Source organism: Mus musculus, chromosome 6, assembly GCF_000001635.26.
Source record: "Mus musculus strain C57BL/6J chromosome 6, GRCm38.p6 C57BL/6J".
Lineage (NCBI taxonomy): Eukaryota > Metazoa > Chordata > Mammalia > Rodentia > Muridae > Mus > Mus musculus.
Window position 1 is genome coordinate 88,275,345 of NC_000072.6, and position 26,707 is coordinate 88,302,051.

Consider the following 26,707-nt stretch of genomic DNA (forward strand, 5'->3'; position numbering starts at 1 on the left):
TTCACCCCTCACCCTTGTTCAGCTCTCTTTTCCCAGTGAGCTATTTTCCTGCCTCCCTGTAGGAGTTGGCAGCTAGCTGTGGGGCAGAACCCAGTGGAATGAATTGCTGCTCCGTAGCGTTGTTTCATTTTGGGTATCATGGGTGAGCCCCAGCTGTCTTCCCAAGTTGGCTGGGGGCCCCTTGTAAGGATGGAGAAAGCCAGCACTTTGGATGAATTGGCATCTCAGTCAGTCTCACCCCCATACAGTCTTATGTTCTCACCAGAAGCTTTCGGGTCTCCACAGGTAGTTAGTTACCAGGTTCATCCACCATTAGCACCCACCATACTGTGACACTGGCCTCCTCTGCCAGGCACCCTTGGGGGAGAACAGCCCCAGAAATAATATCTGGCCAGGGCAGGTAGGAAAGCACAGCAGGGTGCCTGGTGGCTCCTAGGCTGCCCAGGACAGGATTGTACCTTTGAGACGCCCTTCTGTCACTGCCCTGAGCAACAACTTCCGAGAGCTCAAGGGTTCGTGGATGGCAGAGCTGCCACCACAGGACCTGGCTCTGGGTTCAGGGCAGAGCACAAGGCTTTAGGATCACAGGTGCAGGTGCTATGGAGGACTAAGGGCCATATGGGCAGCAGTACCCCAAACATGTGTGGGTTACTGAGGTAATGTGCTTATGCTATATGGTGTATGGTTAGAATAAGGAAAGATCAGCCTAAGTTTAAGTCCAGAAGTGGGAACTGTGCAGTTGGCTTGGTTCAGGTTGGAAACTACAGCCTCTGTTTTACACACACATGCACGCAGAAGCTGGCAGGAAACTTTTAAACGTGTGCTTTCCTAGTGAAAATTAGAACAATTTAACTTCTAAGAGCCAACTCTAAGCAAACAGTTCATATTACTGAAAGCTTAGGAAGGTGTGCCACCACTGCTGTTATCTCTCAGGCGCTGGAAACACTGAGCATGTATGGAGCCCTGGGTCTCCAGGCCCAGCCTCAGCTCAGGTGGCTGTCTGCTGCTACACTCCACCAGGGAGGGCTGCCATGAAAATTCATAGCACCCAACACTGTGTGGGAGAGGAGTGTAGGTGCTCGTGTGGGGTGTGAGCTAGAGCAGGGAACATGTAGAGCAGCCTCTTCTGAAGTAAGATAGAGAAAGAAGGCTAAGCGAGGATAGTGGGAACAGAGAGCTCCTCCTGCCCGAGCTGGCTCACAGCAGAGACACACTGAGCTATTGCTTTTAGGTTGCAGGTAGAGAAATTGTTTTCTTTCCTATTTTCCCATTTGGAGATAGACACAGGGCACGCCCTAGCCCCTGTGAGAGAAGTCACTCCCCCTGCTGAGATGGGAAGAGGCCAGACAGAAGCCTCTTACCTAGGGCAGAGGCCAATGAGCTCACTGGTAAGGGCCCTGGGTGCCACACAGTCAGTCTACCCTGATCTCTCACAGGAACTTCCCTGTTTCACAGATGCCAGATTCAGGATGACCTCTTGTAAATTCTGCTGGGTCAGACAAAGGTATCAGGGTTGTTGGCAATGTGGCATATCACATTTTCCAAGGGAACCAGTCATTGATATTTCAACAGGTGGAGGGGCTGGCCTTCCAATCCCACCTGTGTATTCTGATGAGGTGGCACTCACATTGGGATACTACAGTCTGCGGACACTTCAGTGTCCCCTCCTCCTCACACTTGTATGTGAGAAGTGCCAGGAGGAAGGCTGGGGAGATAGCAAGCTGGTGAAGTGCTCACTGCATACATCGCATGAGGACCTGAGATCAATCTCCAGGACAATGTAAAAAATCTACTATGGTGGCTTTCTGTGCTTGCAGTCCCAGCACTTGTGAAAGAGCTGGAGGTTTGCTGGCCTACGGAGTTACAGATGAGAGAGGAAGTCTTAATAAAACCAAACCCAAACCCACCCACCCACCAACCAAGCCTAAAAACCTGAGATGAGGAGACTATGAACAACTTCCCTGCTTTTCAGGCTAACGTAATCTGTAAGTCCAGTGAAGTCGGATTCAAGACCAGGATACCTGAGTCCTGGTTCCTTACACATCTTATGCAGACAGATGGGGACTGAGTAGGTGTATCCTCAGTGGAGAATCTGGGGTTGGAGCAGCAGCCTGTGCTGCAGGCAGCCGTGCCAAGGATGGAAGAGCTCTCTGCCACAGTCATATAGTGCTCTGTCCTCTAAACCTCACAAGAACATCATGGCCCCTTGGTCTGGACCCACTGAAGCCCGAGGACCTGACTAACTCATTGTTGGGCAGTGGTAACCAAGTTCAGTTCAGAGTGGATCTTCTTTAGGTCACAGGTGCTCTCTAGGGATACCTGTAGTAGACCAGGGGTCAATCTAAATTCAGCTGGAGGATGACGGCAAGAATGTGGTGAATCTGGAGCCTACATGGCAGGCACTATGTCCTTACACACCCCAGCCACTTGGTTCCCAGACTAAGTGTCATCTCCCATTGCAGCCCAGTTCTCAGCACCAAAATGGGCTCTGTAGGCAGACACACTGGGCCCAATGAAGTCCTTTTTCAGCCATGTAACTTGTTAAGGCATTTGACCTGGACTGTTCACTTTGTCACACCCACAGACTCTGAGAGTTGTGGGTTAAGGCTCACTCAGCCTGGGGACTGCTGCTGCTGTGACCATTCACCTTTTGGCTTTCTCAGGCACCTCACCAGGAAGGAGCCCCAAAAATGATAAAGATGACCTTTATAGGTGCATCAGCTATTGCCAACATGCCATATATTGACTATTTGTCTCTGTCCTGTAGACACCATGGTGAGAACTCTGCTTCAGCAGGGAGGGCACAGCACCTGTCTAGCCTCCATGATGGGAACATTGTTTTATTGTCAGATCTGCAGTGAGTGACAGCCTCCCCGAGAGCTTACCACAAAGGCTGCACAAGATCAAAAACTGATCTCTACAACACCTCTTGGGCAGAAGCTGGTGCCCAGTGCCAGCAATGGTTGACACAGCATATGTTCTTCCGTCCCTTCCAGACCTCTTTTGCACTCCTGGCATGTGACCTGGCAGAGGTTGCCTCTGGGCTAGTAACACCCCTCCTGGTTAATAGCTATTTTTTGTTTGTTTGAGAGAGGCTTCTCTGTGTAGCCCTGGCTATCCTGGAACTCTCTAGACCAGGCTGTCCTCTAGCTCACAGAGATTCACCTGCCTCTGCCTTCTGAGTGCTGGGTTAAAGGTGTGTGCTACTACCACCCTCCAGGTCAATAATGGAACCACAGAGGCTCTCAGTAAGTCAAGTGTCTGTGCTAACGTGCTGAGTACAGAGCTCTGCACAGGGAAACCTATTTTTGAATGTACCCTGAGATATCAGGTGGAAGGCCACGGCTCAGCGCTGTGCAGGGAGAAGAGGCTGGGGATATTGGAAAGCATCCTCAGTACACAGTCCATGCCCACAGCAGAAGGACCCAAAGTTAGGACAGGTACAAGTTCAAGGCCTCCAGGAGTAAAGTCCTTACTTCTTCTCACCATCCAAGGACAAGCCTCTGTGCTGGTACAGAGGGCGGCACCAGTCCTGTAAGATCTTGTTGCGGGGAGAAGTACAGTTGCTTAAACACTGTTCCCAGACTAGCATTTTGGACACACCAAAGTAAACGGCTACAGCACGTAAAGCACTTAGAACAATGTCCCACACAGAACAATGGTCAATGCCTGTTACACTGTTATTATTTAAGAATCTCAAATTGTGTTACACTCTGTCCAGTCTGTGACAGCTCAGCACTCTCTGTTCTTTCCATCCTGGATGATTTTCTTCCTTCTGTTGTCTGGGGAACTTTTCTTCCCATTCCTCTGGAGGCAGAGGGTCAAATGCTCTCTCTCCCATCACCCCTTCTCCCAGTGCTTCCCTAAGAAGCTAGTTCTATAGTCTTCTATACCAGATTGCTCCTGGGAGGAGCTAAAACCAGCACACTGGGTTCAGGTGTCACTAAGACACAGGCCACGGCTGGAACACAGGGGGTACAGAAAGTTTTGAGAGAGCAGATCCTCCCTCTTTGCTCAGCTCCATGAGCACAAGGGGGGCAGGGCATTTCAGGTCAAGCTCTGCCTTATAATGCTGGCCCAGGCTTTGGCTCTGACTTCCACAGGCATCCTCTACACACACTCCCGTGGCTCACTAATGACCTGGGACCCACCAGTAAGCATGAACTTGGCTCCTGCCCATAGTAACTGGTTTCAGGCTCTGACTCTATCTGCTCAACCATTCTTCTTGCTACCACTCATGAGCACTGTGCATGACAGGATGCACACTGGCTTGTGTGTGTTCTGGGCACAGTCTTGGGAGCCATGATACCTTTTTGGGAAATCTTCCAAACCCTACACTCAATGAGGGGCTTTGCTGTGAGATGACCCAACACCATACATCTTCCCGCCCAGCCTTAGCATGGCTAATGACATGCAAACATTGAGAATGCCTATACTTCATACCTGACCAAGTGCCCCTACACACACACACACACACACACACACACACACACACACACACACACACACACACACACACACACGGAGACAGAGAGAGACAGAGATTAAGACAGATACACATAGAGTTGGCTACCAGAGGACACAGAGAGAAAGGACATTTGTAAACCAAGGAGAGCTAGCCTTGCCCACTCTCTGATCTTGGGTTTCCAGCCTCCAGCCTTCCAGAGTTGTGAACAGTTCAAGAGTGATATTGTGGAACTCCTGTGGTACAGATGACACTGTAAGCTCCACTGACATGGAGTCATCCCAACTGTGTTCACGTTGTTAGTCCTAGGGCCTGGCACAGGGATGTCACAGTGGAGACTCAAAAGCACTGCAGAGAAGATGCAGAACTGGCTGGCTGTGAATTCTTTGAGTGCAGACACTGTGTTCCAGTTGAGCTGTGTGCCCAGCTGGTATGCAGCTGGCTATACAGGACAATGAGTGGTCCTTGCCTCTGCTGCAGGCATACCTGCTGCTTCCTTGCCTCAAACAGAGATGATAGAGAGGGTCTCTGGTGACTACTGCCTTCCTTTGTGAGAGGGCAATATTATCTGTGGCTTTGTACGTTCCCTAGCCTTACCGGAGGAGTAGCAAAGGAGCCTTATTCCTGGGACTGAGTCAGGGATGATCTAGCCAAAAATTACAAACCAAGCTGATGATGACCTTGCTCACCTCATCTCAGCCTCTCTTCACACCCAACCTTCTTTTCCAACACAGGGTTCTGGAGCCCGAGAGGACTGTATGAGTCTGTGTGATATCGTATATGGTTCCCTATAAATATTTCAACTTTGCTCAATTGAAAATTACCAAAGATTGGGGATCATCATGCATTACTACAGACAGACCCTTCAGTCCTTCCTGTGCCATAAGAAACGATGCACAAGCCCTACCTGCAACCTGTGCATTACCTGCCCATTCCCCAAGAATACTCCCACCAATGACCCCCAGCTCTTGCATACTCAGCATGTCAAATCAAACATGCAGCCCTCACACACCCGTGCATGATCCTGCCCCCATCCAACCTCTGGCACTTAGTACCCTGGGGCTTGCAGCCTTCAAATACTAAGCATATGCCTACCTCACACTGTCATCACTCCCACACCAGCACATCCCTACCTCGGATGGCCATCCCTCCTACACCCAGCTAATTTCCACCTCAAGACTTCATACATCTTGTATATACCAGCTCAGGTCTGTGCACTTGTCTTGCAATGCCTGGGGGTATATAATAAATATCCACAGCTCACTATCTGTCCTTTCCCATGAGAATCTGCACACCTCTAGTACCAAGCATTGGCCTGATATACAGTCAGCTTCAATAAAATGCAGTTGGTACAGACACACACATGACCTAAGGGATGACTACATGAAAAAAACACAGGCTACACTTTCAGAAGCAGGTGCACACCCTGACCCAGCCGTGCACATGGCCCTGAGCCTGATGGTCTCTGCAATTAGCTTGAATTTACTGGGCATCATAGTGCTATGCCAGCCCTGGCAGGCTTTCCTTTCCCTTTCTCCTCTGTAAGATCAATACCTACTTCATAAGGAACCTAGGGTGTGTTCCAAATATTAAACAGTGGTATAAAATTCAACCCTGACCTTGTTCCCGTCTAGTCCCCAATTAGGACCCATGCTTGCTTCTTAGGCAGAGGTCAAGGTTAGCAATGCTGCCAGGCCCTCCATCTCTCCCACACTCTGCAGGGACGCAGCTGCACTCACCAGGGATGTGGATCTTGAACTTGCCACTTTGGCCGAAGGCACTGTCGATGATACCCTGTTCCCCTGTGGACAGCTGCACCTTAAGCCCCACAAAGAGCTGGATGTTGGTCTCCTTTTTGAACAGGGAACGTCCAATCACGCTGTAGTCATCCATTACCTGTCCCCACACAGGAGAGGAGGCATTAGTAGTGCATGCTGAGAACTGATGTGCCCACCTCGTACATAATGATGTATACAGAGGAGGAAGAAGGTCTAAAGATCACACATTCTCCATACTCTGTTAACACGGGCACTAAGAAGGGTCAACATTCATGGCAACCTCATGGGCCCCATACTAAAGCCAACATACAAGTGTGCCAGGGTCAGAGAGCCCGTGGAGCAGAGGTGGCCTTGGGTCATATTCCCTATATTAGCTATTCTATCACCTGCCTCAGCCTTTTCCATAGGGGAGACTCTAAGGAGCAGCCCTGCCTTACCATCCTGTCTTACCCACATGCCTTGGCTGAAGCTCCTCTTTGCTCACTGTGTTGTACCAACTACTCTTTCTTAGCCAGCCATCTGCCCTCTATGATGCCCAATGTCAGTCAATCTCCAGGTAGGTTTCCTTATGGTCCCTGGCCCCTGCTGACTTGCCAGGCATATTTCTTCAAGGTCACATCCCTGCTGGGACTGTGGCTGTCCCCTTACCTCTTTGTGGGTACATGTGGGGCACATGTGAGTGAAGTTGTTGGCTGGGGGCAGCCTGAATGGATTCTACTGCAAACTCTTTTCTCCCATGCATGTTCCTGGAACCCAGCCTGGCTGTATCTGTAGCTAGCCTGTCAGGGTCTGGTCAACAAGAGCTTCATCACAGCTGGGAGTGACATCCCATCCTCTACCTGACTGGTTTTTGCCCTCACCAGCCCACTCTGCAGATGCTGCACTCAGCCACTAAGTCAGAAGCTATTATAAAAAGTACTCCTCATTTTTTCAACTGCTATGGAAAATGCACTCATAGACTTTTCATCCATGCATGCTGCTTCTAGAAAACTGCCCTTTAGATATGCCTGTCAAGGTGCTCCCCATTAGCAGTGCCTAGAAGCAAAGGCAGAACAACCCGAAGTCCCAGCCTGAGCATAGAAAAAACTGTGCATGGCTCCTGATGGCCGCCTTGTGACCCCAGAGAAGGATAGGTATGAAGGACATGGGGCATTGGATAGGCATCGGCAGAACTGTGTGCAGTACGGTACATGGAATCAGGAGAAGCTGCTGCCTCAGGGGAAGGGCATGGAGAACCCGGAGAGTTTTTCACTATATATCTTTCCTATGTTCTGGTCTTTGAAATGAAATTACCTGTTCAAAATTAAAGTTAGAAAGTTAAAATAAATAGAGAATTATTGCTCTTTCACTCTTAAAAGGCAAATGTATTCTTTCTTGATAGCCACACATAGAGGACATTTCCTTCCAGACACTTTTAATAGCTGTCCCCTTCTGAGGTGCATACCCTGGGCCATTGAGCTATCTCCTGCTAAGGTGCAGAAACATCTCACTGCTAATAAAGATGCCTGGATGGATTGTTTTGAAAAGTAGAAACTGTTTCATTTACCCTAAAACCCTTCTGGAAAACATATCTTATTCTCCTTGATTCATAGCAGTAGATAAAAGGCAGCACAAACCTCTCCTGGTGACTGATGAGTTGGATACAAACAATGATAAGAATTACAATCTCCACTTGTGCAGCCCTCTGTAACCCATAAGCCTCTTTCCAATACAGCAACTCCACCTTTCCCTCTGAGATGGCTCCAGCACATTCTCCCAGGGCAGTCCCTGCTCTTGGAGAGTGGGTATGTCTACTTGGGTCTCTGAGACAGCATTGCCAGCCTTGTGCTCACTGGCACCTTGAAGTTCCATTGATTTATATATCCCCAATTACAAATGGTATATAGTAGAGCCTGTTGCTTCATAGAGGCCCATTCCCACAACCATGTTAGGATCACTGTGCAGAGTGGGGCTCCCTGATCAACAGTGCAGGATCCATTTACTGTTCACCTCTCCAGCCCAGCCTGCCATGGCCTGCATATTTAGCTTAACTGGCCTAATGGGTCCGGCTTGAGCAGTCCATTCCTGATCTCATGACTGAAAGTTCAAGTCATGATCAGTCTTGGTTGCCATGGGCTGTCTATCATATCTCCTCTGCCCCCTCCTCACCTTCAGGGACTTCATCCTACCTAAGGGGAGTCAGATTTGAGGAGCAGCACACAGTGATCCAGCCCAGGCCTGCCAGGCCCTTTGTAAAGCCTAATGTAGCTCCCTCAATACTGAAGTAGTGGCTAGAGTCCTGCCATGGTACCGAGGCTCACTGGGGACAGATGCACCTGAGACTCAGATTCCCTCCAGCATCACTATGTCCAAGAATGAGAAAGGAAGTCCTCAGACCAAAGTAAGCTCTGAGTTCTTAGCATTACCAGTAGGACTTGGTGGAACATGCCTATGATTCCAGGTCTTCAGAATGTCAAGGCAGGAGGCTAATCAATGTGTTCAAGAGAATCTGGGATACTTAGAAAGTTCATGGTCATCCCAGGCTATATACTACTAGTAAGACTCTGTCTTTAAAAAAAAAAAAGAAGCTCATTACCAGTGCCAAACCAAAACCAAACTCATCCTACTTACTCTTCCCACAAAGACCTGCATTATTCCCAAGCACCTCTAGTGCGACATCAAGGCACACACCTAGCTGGCATCTGTGGGGATGCATGACTAGCCAGAACAGGCCTGGATGGGATCTCAGGCCTCCGTGATCCTGTGGCCTTCCCTCTGTCTGTGTGTTCTCAGGTTATAACTGAGGTTATGTCATCTTTATCCCCTTGTTCAATACTTAAATCAGAGCAGGGCCATTTCCCAGCCCTCCACAGCACTGCTCCCAGCCTATGCTACTCACCTGGGGTAACTTTCATGTTTACCACCCTCAATATCACATACCTGCTACATAATCACACACACACGCACGTGCGTGCACACACACACACACACACACACACACACACACCACTGCAATTAAACACAGACCTGTGAGGCCTTCACCACCATCAGGGAAAGCTTTGAAATCTGTCACTCTACAGCCTCCAGGCCCCTCTGCCATGCCTCTCACCTGCATCCTCTGTCCACTGGGGGAGTCCTCCCTACTCACCCTGGTTTCACGCTGAATCTTGTTTCAGGTAGCCTTTCCTACTTCCAGGGTTGAAGTGGAACCTCTATTCTGAGTTTGGCTACTCTGTCTCAAAATCCAATATAGCTTGTCTACTTAATCCTCTAGAGGATTAAATGTCTCTCAAGGAAGGGGGTTCTTTCTTATATGCCACACCTCACAGAGCTTGGTAAGTACATGTTTAGAGGGAATAGTGGAAGAACAGTCACCCATGCATAGAACTGAGGGGGAAAGAAAGGGTGGGAAGCTAAGTAGCTCTTTGCTTCTTGGAGACAAACTTTATCATTCGTGTCATAAGTCTAGGGAGACAGGACTTGTCTACGAAAGGGCCAAATGCTAGCACCGGGCAATGTGGTTTGGTTTTGTTTTCTCTTTAGAAGATAGTAGGGCAAATTCCAACCTAGATGCTGCCTACCCAACCCTGCAGCTTGGTGGCCAGAGCTAGCTGTCCAGTGAGCTTACAGGCCTGGCTTCCTGACATAGAGCTGACTGGCAGGCATGCTATACAGTGCATACACCTTAGAAGACGCCTTACCAACCTCTGTTTCCCATCTTTTGGCTATAAAATGTTGTAGCATGTAGTTTTTGCTACCCCACCTTAAGATCCAGGTGAACCGCACTACCAGCCCCCACCCAGATTTCCTTGTATCTACAGATTAAAAATCAACACACACACACACACACACACACACACACACACACACACACACACACTATTCTAACCCAATGACTGGGCACTCCTAAACCTCCCTGTCACCCCAGGCATAATCTGACAGAGTGGCCATTGGCCACGCCAACTGAACACTCACATGGCTCATGGCTTTATCTCCTGTTGATACTCTCCCCTCAATGCCACAAAGACAGTGGAACTTCCCTCTTTTCCTAAACCAGGTCCTTGGCAAAGAGCAGGGTAATTCTGTTAATATCAGGAGAATGTCAAAGAGCTTCACCACTTTCTTGCCAGAGGAGTCCCTGAAATTAGTTTTAGTGATACCTAAACAAGGAGGAGAGTGAATGTCTAGGGCTCCATATTTGTCATGTTCTCTCCTGGCTGACCAGTGGTGGCAGTCAGTACTGTAGGGCTGCTGGCATGTGTGAAGTCCTGTTTACAGACCGACATTACCATATTTTTTTCATTATTTTTATTTTTATTTTTTTATGTTTGATTATTTTATTTCTTTACATTTCAAAATTTTATCCCCCTTTCCAGGTTTTCCCTTCACAAACCCCCTATCCCATTCCTCCTCCCCCCACAGTGTCGATGAAGGACCTCACCCACCCTCCCACCACCCACTCCTGATTCACTGCTTTAGCATTCCCCTACATTGGGTCATCAAGTCTCCCCAGGACTTAGGGTCAGGCCTCCCATTGATGCCAGATAAGGCAATCCTCTTCTACATATGCAGCTGGAGCCATGGGTCACTCCATGTGTATTCTTTGGTTGGTGCTTTAGTCCCTGGTAGATTTTGGGGATTTGGTTGGTTGATATTGTTGTTCTTCAGGTACTTCCATCCTTCCCCTAACTCCTGTATTGGGGTCACTGCACATAGTAGGATGTTTAGCTGAGTGCATCCATAACTGTATTGGTCAGGCTCTTTCAGAACCTCTCAGGAGACAGGCGTATCAGGCTCCTGTTAGCGAGCCCTTCTTGACATCAGTGATAGTGTCTGAGTTTGGTGTCTGTATATGGGATGGATCCCTAGGTGGGGCAGTCTCTCGATGGCCTTTCCTTCAGTGTCTGCTCCAGTCTTTATGCCTGCATTTCCTTTTGACAGGAGCAATTCTGGATTAATATTTTTGAGATGGGTGGGTGGCCTCATCCCTCAGAGGCTGTGCCTATCCACTGGATATGGTCTCTAGAAGTTCTTTCTACTCATTCTTTGGTATTTTGGCTAATGTCATCCCTGTTGGATCCTGGAAAACTCTTTGGTCTTTGGTCTATGAGTTATACATCATGTGATATCCCTAGCTTTTCTGGCTTATATATCAGTGAGGATATATCATGTGTGTTCTATTGTGACTGGGTTACCACAGTTAGTATGATATATTCTAGTTCCACCTATTTGCCTGTGAATTTTATGAAGTTATTGTTGTTAATAGCAGAGTCCATTGTGTAAATGTACCATTTTTCTGTATTCATTCCTTTGTTGTGGAACATCTAGGTTATTTCCAGCTTCTGGCTATTATTTAATAACATAGTGGATAATTTGTCCTTGTTAAATGTTGGAGTATCTTTTGTTATATGTTATGAGGACCCAGTTTATACCCGGGTCAAAAGGACAACCCATATATCTGGGTCCTCATGTAGAACTATTTCCAATTTTCTGAGGAATCACCAAACTGACTTCCTGAATTGTTGTACCGACTTGCAATCTCACCAGCAATAGAGGAGTGTTCTTCTTTCTCCACATCCTTGCCAGCATCTGCTGCCACCTCAGTTTTTGATCTTAGCCATTCTGACTGTTGTGCAGTGGAATCTTAGGGTTATTGTGATTTGCATCCCCCTCATGACTAAGGATCTTGAATATTTCCTCAAGTGTTTCTTCATCATTTGATATTCCTCAGTTGTGAATTCTTTGGGTTCTTTGGCTCTTTGGTATCTAACTTCTTGAGTTATTTGTATATTCTGGATATTAGCTCTCTATCAGATATAGCATTGGTAAAGATCTTTTCCTAATCTGTGGGTTGCCTTTTTGTCCTATTGACAACGTCCTTTGCCTTACAGAAGCTTTTAAATTTCATGAGGTACCATTTGTTGACTGTTGATCTTAGAGCATGAACCATTGGTGTTCTGTTCAGGAGATTTTCTCCTGTGCTTACATGTTTGAGGTTCTTTTCCACTTTCTCTTTTATTAGTTTCAGCATATCTGGTTTTATGTGGAGGTTCTTGATCCACTTGGACTTGAGCTTTGTACAAAGAAATAAAAATGGATCAATTTGTATTCTTCTACATGATGACTGCTAGTTGAACCAGCACCATTTGTTGAAAATACCATCTTTTTTCTACTGTGTGGTTTTAGCTCCTTTGTGAAAAATGGCCATTTTTACTATGTTAAACCTCCCAAATTTTTAGCATGGGAATCTTTACCTAATCCACAGAAAGACCAACAAAGAAAGAGAACTTCAGACTAGTTTCACCCGTGAATATTGATGCAAAGATACTCAATAAAATTCTTGCAAATGAAATCCAAGAACACATCAAAAAATTATTCAACATGATCAAGTAGGCTTCACCCCAGGAATCCAGGGATGGTTCAATATATGGAAATCCATCAATGAAATCCACTATATAAACAAATTCAAGATCCAGGTCAGAAACTTCTATCTCCCAGCCTCCAGATTAGGATCACTGGTGAGCCTTCCAATTCTGGATTGTAGTTCATTCCAGATATAGTCAAGTTGACAGCCAGGAATCGCCACTACAAGCATCCAAAGGCAATGTATAGATTCAATTTAATCCCCATCAAAGGCTCAACAAAATTCTTCAAAGACATGGAAAGAACAATTCTCAGATTCATCTTTTGTAGTATCTTCATACCCTAGAAAGAGCAAATTAGTTCTCTTGAGTGCTTCATAAGGGCAATGAATTCTATCTTAGGAGCTCTTCTTTCACATGCTGATAGCTTCCCAAAGGTCCTACTTTAAGTACCACCATCACAGAAATGGAGTAGACACACATTTTGGTAGAGCCAAACATTCATCCAATAAATGAAGGCAATGTAGAACAGTGGCTCTCAGTGTGGAGATCCAATAATCCTTTCACAGGGGTTACATATAAATTTTAAAGCTCTTATTAAATCCCTTAGGTTTTCTTTTAAAATAGACAGAGGAATTGCATATCCACTATCACAAATCTTCACAAATCTTTCACAATATGAAATCATAGCTGCTGGGAGTTCTAGGCAGGACAATCAAGAGTACAACTGTCGCGTCTGCTCTCGACCAGCAAGAACGACACAACCACCAGTTCTTCTAACAGCAGTTTACTCAGCAAGCTTCAGTCTTCATCTGTCTCGCTTCATCTTTTTTCTCCCCTATTTTTATTTTTTACTTATTCATTTTACATCCCACTCATTGCTCCCCTCCACAATATTTCCTCATCTCCCTTCCCCTTCTCCTTTGAGCAGGGGGGACACCCTGGCACTTCAAGTCTCTGTTAGGCTAGGCACATCCCCTCCCACTCAGGCTAGACAAGGCAGCCCAGGCTAGACAATATCATCCCACATGCAGGCAACAGCTTTTAGGATGCTCCAGTTGTTTGGGACCCACATGAAGATCAAGCTGCACATCTGCTACATATGTGCGGGGAGGCCTAAGTTCAGCCCATGCACGATCTTTGGTTGGTGGTTCAGTCTCTTAGAGCCCCAAGGGTCCATGTTAGTTGATACTGTTGGTCTTCCACTTCCTTTGGAATTTCTATCCCCTTAGGGTGTTTTGTTTTTTAGACAGGGTTTTTCATGTACCCCTGGCTGTCCTGGAGCTCACTATATAGAATAATAGGCTGGCCTCAAACTCAGAGACCCTCTTGAGTGCTGGAATTAAAGGTGAGTGCCCAGCACCACAATATTGTTTAAATATCCAGGTTAAGGTACGGAGTTAGTGGGCTTCTTGTGACCTTCTACGGAGAGGTTACAGGGCTCCATCTTGCTGGCTGTCCTTTGTTCTGCTATGGCAAGAATGGCAGCTAACAGGTCTTAAAATCTAAAGGAACTGTCTTTGTCACTTCTACTTTCTTGTTTTATGCCTTGACCAGAAGATATACTAGTACCAAGTATATTCACTATGTCCTCCATGAACCTGCGCTGTCTTCATTTCCAAGTGTAGGTTAGGCCCTAGGAGGGTGGGGATGGACTATAGCCTCCAGGTCCCTGTGCATTCCCTCAATAGTGGTGGCTGCTTACAGCTCCTACTACCACTTACAACAGAGTAAATGGCTATTGCACTGTGTCAGATCTACCTAGGAGATTGAGGGTGACCTAGGGTGGTATTATGAATGTGGCTACTCCTGGGGACAGTGCTGGGGAATAGAGGAGGCCATTGAGCCAATTTTATCATAGCCTGTCAGGTGGGTGCCCTTCTTGCTGTGCAGAGGCCAAATGGAGTTGTTCTGGCTAGTCCTCATTAAGACCTAAGGGCAAGGGAAATGATACTTGTGTGAGTGAGCCCACATGGCTGTCTCTGGTGTCTGGGTTCCCCTGGGCGAATGCTACTGGCTGACTCAGTGGTTCTGGAGGCCCAGCCCCGGGGTGCTGAGCAGCCTCAACCCTGCTTGCCCCAGCTTAGGGGAAACCCTGTCAGAGAGGAGACAGTCCCTATAGTCAGGGACTCTACTTCCCAAAAGTGGTCTAGAGGGAGCAGGCAGGGAGAGAAGGTAGAGCTGGTAATATGGTAGGACCTGGTGCCTAGCAGGCTGCCCTGTCTAGCTAACCATGGTGTGGCACTTGACCCAGATATAAGACATGTCAAAGAAGCCCAGGAACACAACTCATGGGCTCTTGCACTGAGAGGAGACTACAGAGAGCAGACACCAGCACACCACAAGGAGAGCCCTGCCAGAGCAGTTGGAGGGCTTGTATTCTGAATCAATCACGATGTCAATGCCTGTGGGGTTTGCTGGTGGCCCCGTTCCTGGGGACAATGGTGAACACAGGCCAGTGGTCACAATAGCTCAAGTGGGGACTTTCACTGCTTGCATGAGTAATTTGCTTCATCTATCCGCCTGTGGTTGCTGGAAGGATCAAGCTCCCTCAGCAGTTACAGCTGTGCATCCAAGTCCAACTCTTGTTGCCATGCCAGGAGAGTCCCCATTGTCCCCAGGTTTTGAGCAGGGACTTGGCTGCTGGTGCACATAATTATGTCATTACACGTGTCTCTCTTCCAGGGCTTGGTTCCCAGGATGAGGCTTGGTAATTGCCCAAGTTCTGAAGCTTCGACTAGTTCACCGTGCAGAAAGGGAAGTCACTATGAAGAGAGCTGAGCTAGGCTCCCCACTATAGTGAGGAGGGAGGGCTCTGTGTTCCCAGAATGGAAATGGTTTTAGTTGCTTGAGTTCTGGCTCTGGCTCTTATAGCGCCATGGCCTGGGCCAGGGGACTTCTCCAAACTTCAGTATTTTCATGACATAGGTTGTTAGGATTAGCACACTGATACTGGCCAGAACATCAAGACTTGATAGGAGAATGACCATTAGAGCAGACTCTGTATTGGTGAATGTCAAGGTGAAGTGGGGGATGGAGGGACATGTGGAGCAGGTGATCTTCTAGCATGCCCAGAAACCCCAGATGCAGTGATTAAGACTTATCAATAGGGAGGAGGGCAAGACCCACATGCCACAGCACAGGGTACCCTAGTCTCCACTTCCCTTCTGGACAGTATCCTGGGAGAAGACAGGGACCTCCAATCACAGGAGGAAGGAAGGAACCCCCTGCTATTGAGGTGACACCTCTTCCAGTTCACCCAAAGTCACAGATGGTGACAACCATAACGCTGTGCTCTTTGCACATCACCAGAAAACACCATCTCCTGGTTCTTCCTCCCTAAATGCCTGGCCTGGTAGAAGGCAGAGGCCCCGGGCTAACCCGTGGATGGGGCTGATTCTTGCTTTACCACTGTAGCACCTGGGCAAGCTGATTCACTCTGCTGTACCTCAGGCTCTGCTTCTGTAACACAAGACACAGGTTTCTGCTTTTCAAGGGATAAGACAATGTTCCTGGTATCGAAGTCTGTGAGAAACATGCAAATTCTCCGTAAGCTCTGTGTAAATATAGGGAAAGTAAGTTAACCTGCAATGATCTCATCTCATCAAACATACTCCAGAGGCTCAAAGCCTGAGGCCTGGTGCCAGCCACTGACGGGCCTCACGACAGGCTACTACCTGGGACAGCTGCCCTACACCTCTACCTACCACAGACTCTCAGGCCTCCTTCAGGCGAAGGCCTCCTTCCTCTCTGAACATTCCTTACCTGATCTATATGTGTAGCCATCACCTGAGTCCCTCCTGGGTAAATAAGGCAACTGCTGGGGCTAAAGAGGTCCTAAGTGACAGCCCCCTGCCAGCTGCCCTCCACAGAGAAAAGGGGGTGAGTATCTTATGAAGCACTGGCCATATGCTAGCCGCTTGGTCCTTCTTACATGTAGTCTCAACTCCCCACCACAGCACTCTTACAGGGGAGTTGGGTTTGAGGAGTGACATGTTACAGTTATGCTAGACTGTGCCTTAACTTAGTCCTAGCTTCTAAAGCTAGCTTTCTACTGTGTCCACCCACAGACCCTGCATCTTCCTCTGGACATGAATGCAGTCTCCAAAGCAGTGAAGCCTGGCTTCAGCTATCAGACTCTGACCCTGGAAGGAACCAGGAGAGATGCTGGGCTATGGTCAGGTTAGAACATGAGAAAGCAACCTGTCAAAGTGGACCTTCTTAATCTCTGCCTCCTGGGACAATTCTGTTCAAGGGGTCCACAGCCTCCAACCTGTGGCTGGGAGCCTATGGGCAAGAACAGCAAGACAGAATAGCCAGGAAGCAACTCCCTCTAGGGGTTAGGGTGCTACAGTTGACCTGCATAGCACCCCCCAACCTGGGCTGTCCCTGCTCAGAAAGAAGCAGGTGGTAGGTTCCCTGGGGCCCTGAGCAGGCTTAACAAACCATCAGCAGTAGAGCTAAGTAGAGCCAGGAGCCTGAGGCAGTGCTGGTCAGACTTCAAAGCTGGCCAGTGCTCCTGGTGGCGTCTGTATGTTTACACTTGGTTGGGTCCATGCCTCAGGCTCCTGAAGTTCAGCCTGAGGCCTTTTTTGTTGGCGCCATGGGGCCAGACCTGCAGTAGCCAATATGCCTGGTTTGACCTTCTCCCCTCTGTAGTGGGGACAGTTTCTTGTCACTACTCAGCTTGGACCCAGGGATGTGTGCCATGAACAATGCTCATGTGAACTATGGTCACGATGCACAGGGCTTAACAAGGGCCGCCTTGTGACTGGCAAGGCACCAGCACTTTCCATGTTTGTTTATCTCCTTGCCACACCCTGGGGCCCACTTTAGTGCTGTGCACAGCATTGCCTGGTTCTATAAAGGTTCTAGATCTAAAGAGATTATGTAGTAAGAGCTGGCAGGACCTTTCTCCCATGTATCATTATTTATGTGGAGCTTTGTGAGCTGCCAGGTGTTGAGGACCACAGTAGGTGGGAGGAGGTGGGTGCTGGAAGACACAGAGAGGGTGTCCTGCGTGCAGTTGCTGAAGGGCACCTGCCTCACCTCTTGTTGGATGGCAAGGAAAGCAAAGCTGCTATGGGGGAGAGATGTGGCTCCATGGATTCTTGTGACCCAGATGGACTGGGTCAGGAGGCCTTGAATGACAGGATGTGGCAGAGCAGCTGAGAGCTTCTACACTAGCTCAGAGTTAGGCACTGGTTGGCCTCTGTGTCACTGAGCAGTTCCTGGACCTGAAACCCTCAAAGGCCCTCACTCTTCTGTGCTTTCTCCATCTTAGGTGGAATTCTGTTCCTCATTTCCTGCCTCTAAGTTTCCCACCCCCTCCATGGGCTTTTGCCCCTGTTGGACCACAGGCAGACCCACTTTTCTGGCCCCTAGCTTAAATCAGCTTGTGTAAATCTGATGCGTTAGTAGCTTGCTGAGGACAGGGCCCAGTGGTTCTGCCCAGCTTTGACAGACTGTTGGTAACTCATAGCTTCTGTCAGACTTTATAATCCACACTACTATGTACCTAAGTTGCACACTTCATCTGAAAACCAAGCCTTGTCACCCTAGCTGTCTTTTGAGCTTTACTTCTAACGTGCGTGGTTCAGGCTGTAACTGTGCCTGTTGCTGCTTACCACCTCTTCGTTATATCTCTGCCACTGCCCCACATCTGATAAAGGTGACTGTCCACTCCTGTGGTCTTCCTGCTCAGTCTCCTGACATCTTTTATTCTTTACTTTTGCTTCTTTGACACAGCGTATCAGTGGAGTTTGTGTTTTAACCAATCTCCTAGTCTGTCTTTGTAGCTGGAATTTATTTAGTATGGTAAGTACTTCTTAATTTTGTCTCCCCAATCACTGTCATCATTTTTAGCATTATTCTTGTTTTTCTTATTTGTGTTGATTTATCAAGTTCATTCCAGTTTTCCTTCTGTGAATAAGCACTTCTTCCAACTCTTCCATTTCACTCATTCTTTCTTTCTGATCAAAATCTAACTCATGTTTTATATTATCCATTTGAACAGTGCACCTTTAAACGATGCCCCTGTACCCATATTTTAGTCATCGCCCAGATGGGTCAGCCTGTGGAGCATCTCCAGGGAGCTTCTAGGCCTTCAGACCTCCCCTTCTCCTCCTCCTGAATGATGCTCCAGAAGCTTTACCTCTGTAAGGCCCTACCCCATAGCCTAATTCCTGGGCTGTGGAGCAAGCAGAACAAGTCAGCTTTAGCTATGACCAGGAACAGCAAACTGGCCAGAGGGTCAGACTCTGCCTAGACCTGTTCTTAGATGGCTTCTTAGTTAAGAATAGCTGTCTGTCTAATGAGCTGAAAAACATTTTAAAAAAGAATATCTCATGATACATGAAATCTAAGTAAAAGTCAAATTTTAGTGTTCACTAATGGGACATTTATTTGAGCACAACCATATTCAGGTGCAGTTCACAACTGTTTCTGGGTGTTACTGGCAAGAAAGCATTTAAGATACTGACCAAGACATTCAGGGACTTGGAATTGCAGGAACATTGATGGCTAACAGCCCACCACACCGTACATTCCCCTGGAGATTTATTTATTTTTGCTTTTGAGACAGGCTTGCAAGTTTTCTCAGCCTTTCACTTTTCATCCTGTCCTCTTTGGAAGGAACTCATGTTCAGTTTATACTTAAGTGGAAAACCACACTTCACTGAAACTTTGTAAACTTTCTATGTAGTCCTGGCTGGCCTGGAACTTGCTATGTAGTCCAGGCTAGTCTTGAACTCACAGAGATCCATCTGCCTCTGCCTCTGAAGTGCTAGCGATTTTGGTTAGCAGTGTGGACTTCTCATGTAAAAACATGACAAAAATGGGCTTCAAATGGCACGCCATGGAGGTTCAGTAGGGTATGGGAAACCATCTTATGGAGCCCCCACTGGCAAAGCCTTGTGTGTTATAATTATGTGTTAGCTCAACATACCCTGACATTACAATATTGCTAACTCACAGAATAACAATGACTAGAAAAACAAGAACATTTAAAATAGCGTATTTCATCATTGTAGACACAAAATAATTAAAAATGGGAATGGAGCTGGTTCCAAAGTTTCTGGGTGGCTCATTTGTTAACTAAGCAAGGAAAGCCATTTACCAAAGGTAAGTTAATTAAAATGTATTTGATTGCACCAGTTGGGAAAAAAAAAGGATCTGGAGAAAATAGGCCTATTTAAGATGACTAGAATTGGAGTAAGAGCTCAGGCTGGGCTCAGGTACCACTTACTCTCGGGAACACCCATATGTTCAGGCACCTGACCTACACAGCAGAGCAAGGAGAGCACAGAAGAGACTATGTGCTCCCAGAGTTAGCATCTCCAGGGTCCAAGCACTGCCTGCAGAATAATGCTTAGCACTATTTTGATGATCTACTATTTCATTCTCAGCCTCTACTGTGAGGATGATCTTGGGCTACCTTCTGTATATCTAGGGCTAGAATACACACAGAAACTCAGCAAAGCTGACTATGAAAGATGATGCCTTTATAGGTAGCAGAAACAGAAGGCCAAGGTGCTTATTAGTCCATGCTCAGATGGGAAGTATCCCATGTATCATACATGTATCATATATGATACATGTATCATACATGTACCATACATGTCTATGAAAGTAGGGCTTCACTTTACTAGCAACTCAGAACACCTCAAGTGCCTGAGCTGACTGAGTGTTCCTAAGATAGGGCCAGTGCACGGAGTCTATCCAGTATAGTAGGGCATGAGGTAAAGATCTGCCTAGGGATATCAGATTTAACCTCTGTAAGATGACCTGACCACCCAGAAACTTCTTTGGCAGAGGCACACTTAGGAATGTTTGGAGTCAGCCAGCACAGCCAAGGATGGGGGTTCAGGACACTTTTCTGCCTTGCAAAGACCACCTGTGGGTACAAGCTCTACTCTTTGGAGCCAGAGAGTCTATCAATGCCCTTCTGCTGTAGACAGGCGGCTCCAGTTTCTTCAGCTGTTCAACATGATTTTCCAGAGACCTTTCAGGCCTTCATCCTTGAGTTGGGGCTACATCATTGGTCCCCTGAGTACTGAGGCTTCTAGCAGCTACAAAGTTTTGTAGCTCTCCAGCATGAATATGACCACTGTTGGACTCTCCAGTCTTGAATCTTGTAAGCCAATCCAATACATTATTTGTGTTCTCTCTGTCTCTGTCTCTGTCTGTCTCTCCCTCCCTCCCTTCCTCCCTCCTTATTATTCTGTATTCAATTTCCTTAGAGAACTTGCCTAACATAACTACCCTTCAGAACAACTTTGCTGTTCACTTGGGAACTATGCTATGTTCTAGATTCACTTCATGCTGTGAGGTCAAGATTGTCTACATTCAAATGGATGTGTTTATTAAGACCAAATAGCCATCCCCGGTGGCTGGAGAAGTCTGTGGCTCTCAGGGCTGCCAATGTAGGGACTAACCCTGTGACTGCAGGTCTATGGTCTGATGACTCTCTGGACTAAGTGTGAAAAGGCTGGTGGTCCCGGGCTGCCTCAGACTAGTGGTAGGACAAAGATGCTGCCAGACATTTTCTGTTGTTCTTGGGAGGCCTGGGTCACTTCAGAGTGTGTTTTCTTGCTCCTCACTAGTGCCTCCCAGTTCTCTAAGGAAGTGACAGGCCTGAGAGAGAACAATTAGACCTGGAGCCATACCAAGAAGACATTATTCTCCGATAGATACTTTACTACAGAATAATTACACCCTATAATGCTGCTAATAAATCAAGTTGGGTGAATGGTAACGCCCACTGTATCACCCCATCTGCAGAAGCATCTCTGCTGTGCTGAGGTAGATGGAACTCACCCAGGCCAAGGTCCTGAGCTGTGGGTCTGGATGAAGGAGGAGAGGTGGAGAAGGCAGAGAGCTTTATCAAATACCCGAGAACTAGAAAAAGAGTCCTAGGAGTGTACGCCTATGTGTCCCAGGTTTGTACGTCACTGGGTCAGGCCTTGTACTAGCAGCTGTACCAAGATGGGAGGAGGAGCTGTCTTTGTACTGATCTGGTGGGAGCCCAGCTACATCTTGGGACCACACACAGCTACTAAGCTCCATGGTAAAGTCAGAGGGCCAGGCAGAAGAGACAGTGAGGCCTGGACATTGAGGAACCTTTCATTCTAGGTCTGGACTGCCATTCAACAAGAAGATGTGCCAACAGTTCAGGAAAGATACCACATTGTGCAGACTCCAGTGACAGGACAGCATCTCAGAGCTTTGTCCAGTCAAAGTGACTCCAATGTGCCCAGATGGCCAGTGACTTTTCTGGTATTTTTTTCCTTATTCCTTGTATCTCTGAACCCACAAGCCCTTTCCTACCCTGTAGGTGAAGTGGACCTGGACTGTCCCAGGTACCCCCCACTGGTTATGAGAACCTTGTCTGGGCCTGGCAGGATCCAGTGGCATGAAACACTGGGCCTAGCAAAGGCAGGAGGCCTCGGGAGAAGCTAGTCTGCTAACTTGGAGAATCTAGCTATAGTCCAACTCTATGAGGGCATGATGGGAAAGACTCAGGCTGCTTTGTACCCTGGCCTTAACTTATCTACTCTGAAACCTGAGGACATTTGACTCTGTTCCCAGCCCAGCCTGTGGGCCTAGTACTGAGCAAGGAGAGGAAAAAAACCCAAGGGCTGTGCTTACCCGCTCCACAAGGCCATGCTTGTGCTTCAGCTTGTAAACCCTCAGTGCTGGCAGGAAGCTCTCAATGTAGTTCTTGTCCTCCAGCCCTTGCAGCAAGACACCATGGAAGGCCAGCCGGCATGTGTTGGTGTGAATGTCGGCATCTAGTCTGGAGCCAATCACCAAGCAGAGTCGGGGGCAGGTGACTGGCTTCTCAAACTCTACCAGGGCCCACTGCTGCCGGGGGCAGTGGCCCCCTGGGGCGTGGCCGGCTTTGGGGTCCGCCTCGTCATCACCTTCTGTGGCTGTGGGCATGGAATCCTTGCACAGGTACTGCTCTTGGAAGAGGTACTCTCGGGAAAGGTCGAAGGAATCTAGCACGGGCTCCAAGTCAAAGCTGTCAGGAGCAGGGCTGAAGAACAGCGTGCGACCCATGACTGTCTCATGGCCAACGGTGATATGGAACTTGGCCTTGGTCTGCAGGGGTCCTCGGAAGTAAGGGATCTTCTCCACAGAGATGAGGGCTGCGTGAACAGTGTGCAGAGACTCGGGTGCACATACCAGCCCACGCTCCAACAGCTTGGGGTCAAACTGGGTGACACAGATGCCCAGTCGGTCCCCCTGCATGGCAGAGGTGACGGGTGTATGGAACATCTGCATGGACTTCACTTTCTTCACCACCTGAGCAGGAGCAAGAGGGAGAACATGTGAACCCTTAAGTCTTGCAGCTGGGGCTGAGGTCATTCTTCCTCTGTAGCCCTAACATCCACCTCCCCCAGCCCTAGTAGAGGTCCAGGCAAACAGGAGAATGGAGGCCAGGGTTCAGTCAGCCCTCTGTGGGCAAAGAAAGAAGTATCCCAAAGAGCCAAGGCCTAGGATGTAACACTAGACCACTTTTCAAATCTTATCCCTATGCCAGCACAAGAACAGTGGTCACCTCAGTTCCCTCTGTCTCTAGAAGCTGACTTACCCAGATTATACACCCTTCATCAGCCATTCCAGCACATTCTAGCCCTCTGTGTAGCCTTGACATCCCGCTCCTCAGCCTACCAGTGTGCCACTTACATTGAAGGCTTAGGTCCGATGCAAGGCTATAGAGTCTGTGACTAGGGGCAGGACTTGTTCTTGATTCCTGAGGGGCTGGTCTCTACCTCTCCTCACACATAAAACTCCCACTGTCTAGCTTGTGTCTGCCTGCCAAGGCTGAGGGCTCTCTAAGAAGGGTCTTCCTCCAGTTATTCTACATGGTCTCTGTGCCTACTATGTGTCAGCCTCTATTTCAGGAGATGGACTAGAGCTAGCTCTGTTCAAAGAGCTCAATATTTAGAAACAAGGAAAATGATCTACACAGGTCACACAGCTATATCAATGTTATTTTATATAACATAAACTAGCATATAAAAATGTGTTGATATTTACCAAAACACAATTCTACAATGTAGGTGCATGAAACATGAGACACATGACAAGGCCTACAGTTGGGCAAACTCTGTTTTTTTTTTTTTTTGCACAGGCAAGCAGAGGAGCACTACAGAAGCAGCCCCTGAGCTGAGGCCTATAAAGATCCAGAGCAAAATAGCTTTAGGCAGAGACATCAGTAAGGGCCAGGCCCAGAGATGGTGCTGTCTGTGAGGCTAAGCAGTCAATAAAGAGGCAGGAGGGCTCCTGGAGGCCAAAGGTCAAGGCCTAGGCGCCATGTATATACAGGGGCCTGCCTGGAGTCACCGGAAGGGGCAATAAGATCTTATCTCAGTTTCTGAAAGGTAACACTGACTCCATACAGAGCAGACTTCTGCCTTCACAGCCTGCAAATCAGGAGCAGACACATCAGAGCCCAAGATGGTGGGCATACCTCCTAAGCCACATTCATGAGGTGCCATCAAACACTTTCTGTTGAACAAAGCAGAGTACATGAAACCCATTTCAGAAAACCCAGCAAAAGGAATAGAATGAGCCTAGATTTTTGTGATTCAGCTACCAGCAACCCTGTCATCAAGGCTGGAGGTGGGCGTCCACACTTTTCCTCCTGGATAGAGGGTAACTGCTGCACTGGTGGCACTCTGGCCCAGAGCCTTTCACCAGAGTATCAAACTCAAGTGTTTGTTTAAAGATCATTGACTCCCCACCCACAGGGTCAGAGGGCAGAGAAAGTGAGAAGCAGTGTCAAAAGCTGCCGCTCACATCAATCAAAGGCAAATGCAAGCCTTCTCTGAGGTGGCCCAGGAGGCAGTGGGTGATGGGGGCAGGGTGCTGAGGCTGTAAGCTCACAGAACATCTCCACTCCCAGGGGCAGTGCTCTACCCTGAAGATCCCAGGAGGAAAGTATGTCACAGCCTCACCTGGGCTCCTGGCTTATGACTTTCTTCCCCTTCTTTTCAGCTTCAGCACTAAGAAGGACCTTTTGTCAACTAAGGGCCCCTTTACATGGGTAGGCTGCCACAGTGCTCAGACCGTAGCCACCTGGTAAGTACTCTGGAAAAGGTGCCCCTCCCCGCACCTTCAGTGAAACTCTCCATACAGCCCAGTTGTACAGCCTCCACATCCCACATGCTCAACTCCCTTTAAGCCATGAGCTACATCTAGAGGCCTCTGAAGTAAGTCCTCCACACAGTGATTCTGAACCTCCCTGTGGTTTGCCAGGATTTGCTTCCTGCTTAGGTTTCTTCCTCTTGACAAAGTCTTGCTATCTTGACCTGAGCACCCAGGGCACTATGGGAAGGTCTCTCCTACATGCATACCAAGGTGCATACTCTGATCTTGTTCCTGCTTTACGGGGCAATCACCACTTCTGCAAGGTAGCTTAACTCTCAAGGCAGTGAGTACCCACCTGCAAGCCTATCAATGACTGTCCCTCCAGAACTCCAATGTCACCAGTCCTGGATCTTACTGTATAGTCCCTGCAAGCATGCTGCATGCGGTAGTGCAGGACCCGCTATCTAGAATTTGGTGCTCAGTATTTCCCCTCTTTTTCCACACATGTATGACTGTATATAGATGTACAACCCGTGCAGTAGTAGTTGCTGACTGCACTGCCTTATGTGAGTGGCTGTGCTTTTTGAGGGAGTACCCTTTATAGAGGTTACTGAGAATGCCTACATATGCCTCAGGTACCTGAGGGATAGGGACCTGCAGATCACTGGCTGGGACTGCCTGAGCTAAGTATGTCTAAAGTGCTTGCTGTCGTTGCTAGAAGTGCTGAGATAAGTCTCTCCTCTCACAAGGATCTCACCAGGCACCTATATGCAAGGTGGCCTCTCAAGGATTCAGATCCCGGAGCAAAACTCGAAGATTTCAGAAGTGAGGGTTCAGTTCTGCTAAGCACAGAAATATACTTCTACCATCAGGGTATGATCCTAGCTGCAGTACATCTTTATAGTCTGGCATTGCCAGATTTCTTAGTGTTTGCCAGTCAGATCTGGGTGTCTCCATTTCTAATTCAGATGTGGGCTGTAGGTGTGATCTACTTGAGGTCTTGCTGCACCCTCAGTGCCAGCACCCTAATACCCCACAGGTCAGCATGCATCCAGCCCACCTGAAGAGATGGACTGCCCCTTGTAACCACAGCACACCCTGCTGAGACTCCAGACCTATCTAGGCTTGATTAAAGCTTCTTCACAGAGATGGCTGGGGGCTTGTTGTCCCCACCCAGCACCAGGCGGACTTCTCTCACAGCATGCTCTCCTTTCAACGGGCTCATGTTCTCAGGACTGAAATAATAAAGAATGCTTTGCGAGGGCAGAAGAGCAGAGAGGCAAATAACTGAAGATCAAGATTCCAAGGGCCGACACAGGAAATTGTGAAGCAGATAAAGATGGGAACAGGCGGCATGCTGCTACTCTGGCTCTTCAGGGCACATGCACACAGTATCACCAGTCGTCAGTGAGCTTGCATTCCACCCAGGGAGGCTAAGAATAGAGGGCTGACCTAGACACTAAAAGTACAGAATCGGCTCTCCTTCCATTTGTTCCCTTTCTAGTTTTGTGAGACTCTAGCCACTCACTCAAGGACCACTGAACATTCCTCACAGATGCAGGTGGGCGGAGCCAGCACATGTCTATCACTTAGCATGTCTGTCATGTATTGCTCACATGAAATTCCAGGTCCAAGAAACCAGCAGCATTGGGTCTATGGGGTCTGCTACCTGGAGATGGGAACAATAGCTCAATCTACAACTAATAAATGTTAATTGCACAACTGTGGGGAAGTGCAGTGAGAGAAAACAAAGTAGGCTCTAGGAGAGTAGCCAGCATTCCTGAGGAGGTAGCACTGAGTTGGGACCAGGAGGAAGAAGTACCATGCATAGGAGACCCAGCAGTTGGGGCAGAGCAAACCTAAGGTTCCTGTAAGGAGAGCCTGGTTCTTTGAGAAGCTAAAAGTGTACAGGCTGCTAGGGGTTTGTTTGGGGTCTAAGGCTGTAGACGAAGACCTCTACCATGTCAGAGGGACAAACCAGTGATGAGCCTGGGAAGATGCCTTTGAGTTTGTTTTCTGAATCG

At 48.0% G+C, this 26,707-nt stretch overlaps 1 protein-coding gene across 6 annotated transcripts in view; it reads right to left on the reverse strand.

Annotated features, from left to right (window-relative positions):
* The window catches only part of Eefsec (eukaryotic elongation factor, selenocysteine-tRNA-specific), a 189,219-nt gene that overhangs the window by 18,011 nt on the left and 144,501 nt on the right, over positions 1–26,707 (reverse strand). For 5 of the 6 annotated variants that reach the window (NR_149744.1, NM_023060.3, XM_030255538.1 and 2 more), the window contains 2 exons: positions 22,233–22,892; positions 6,205–6,361 (listed from right to left, as the gene is read on the reverse strand). Coding sequence is in view for 5 of the 6 variants with exons in the window: in NM_023060.3 (NP_075547.1) it covers positions 6,205–6,361; positions 22,233–22,892 (817 nt within the window). In the remaining variant the exon portion in view is untranslated. The remainder of the gene's footprint in view (positions 1–6,204; positions 6,362–22,232; positions 22,893–26,707) is intronic. The other variant, XM_006506465.4, reaches the window with a different exon arrangement.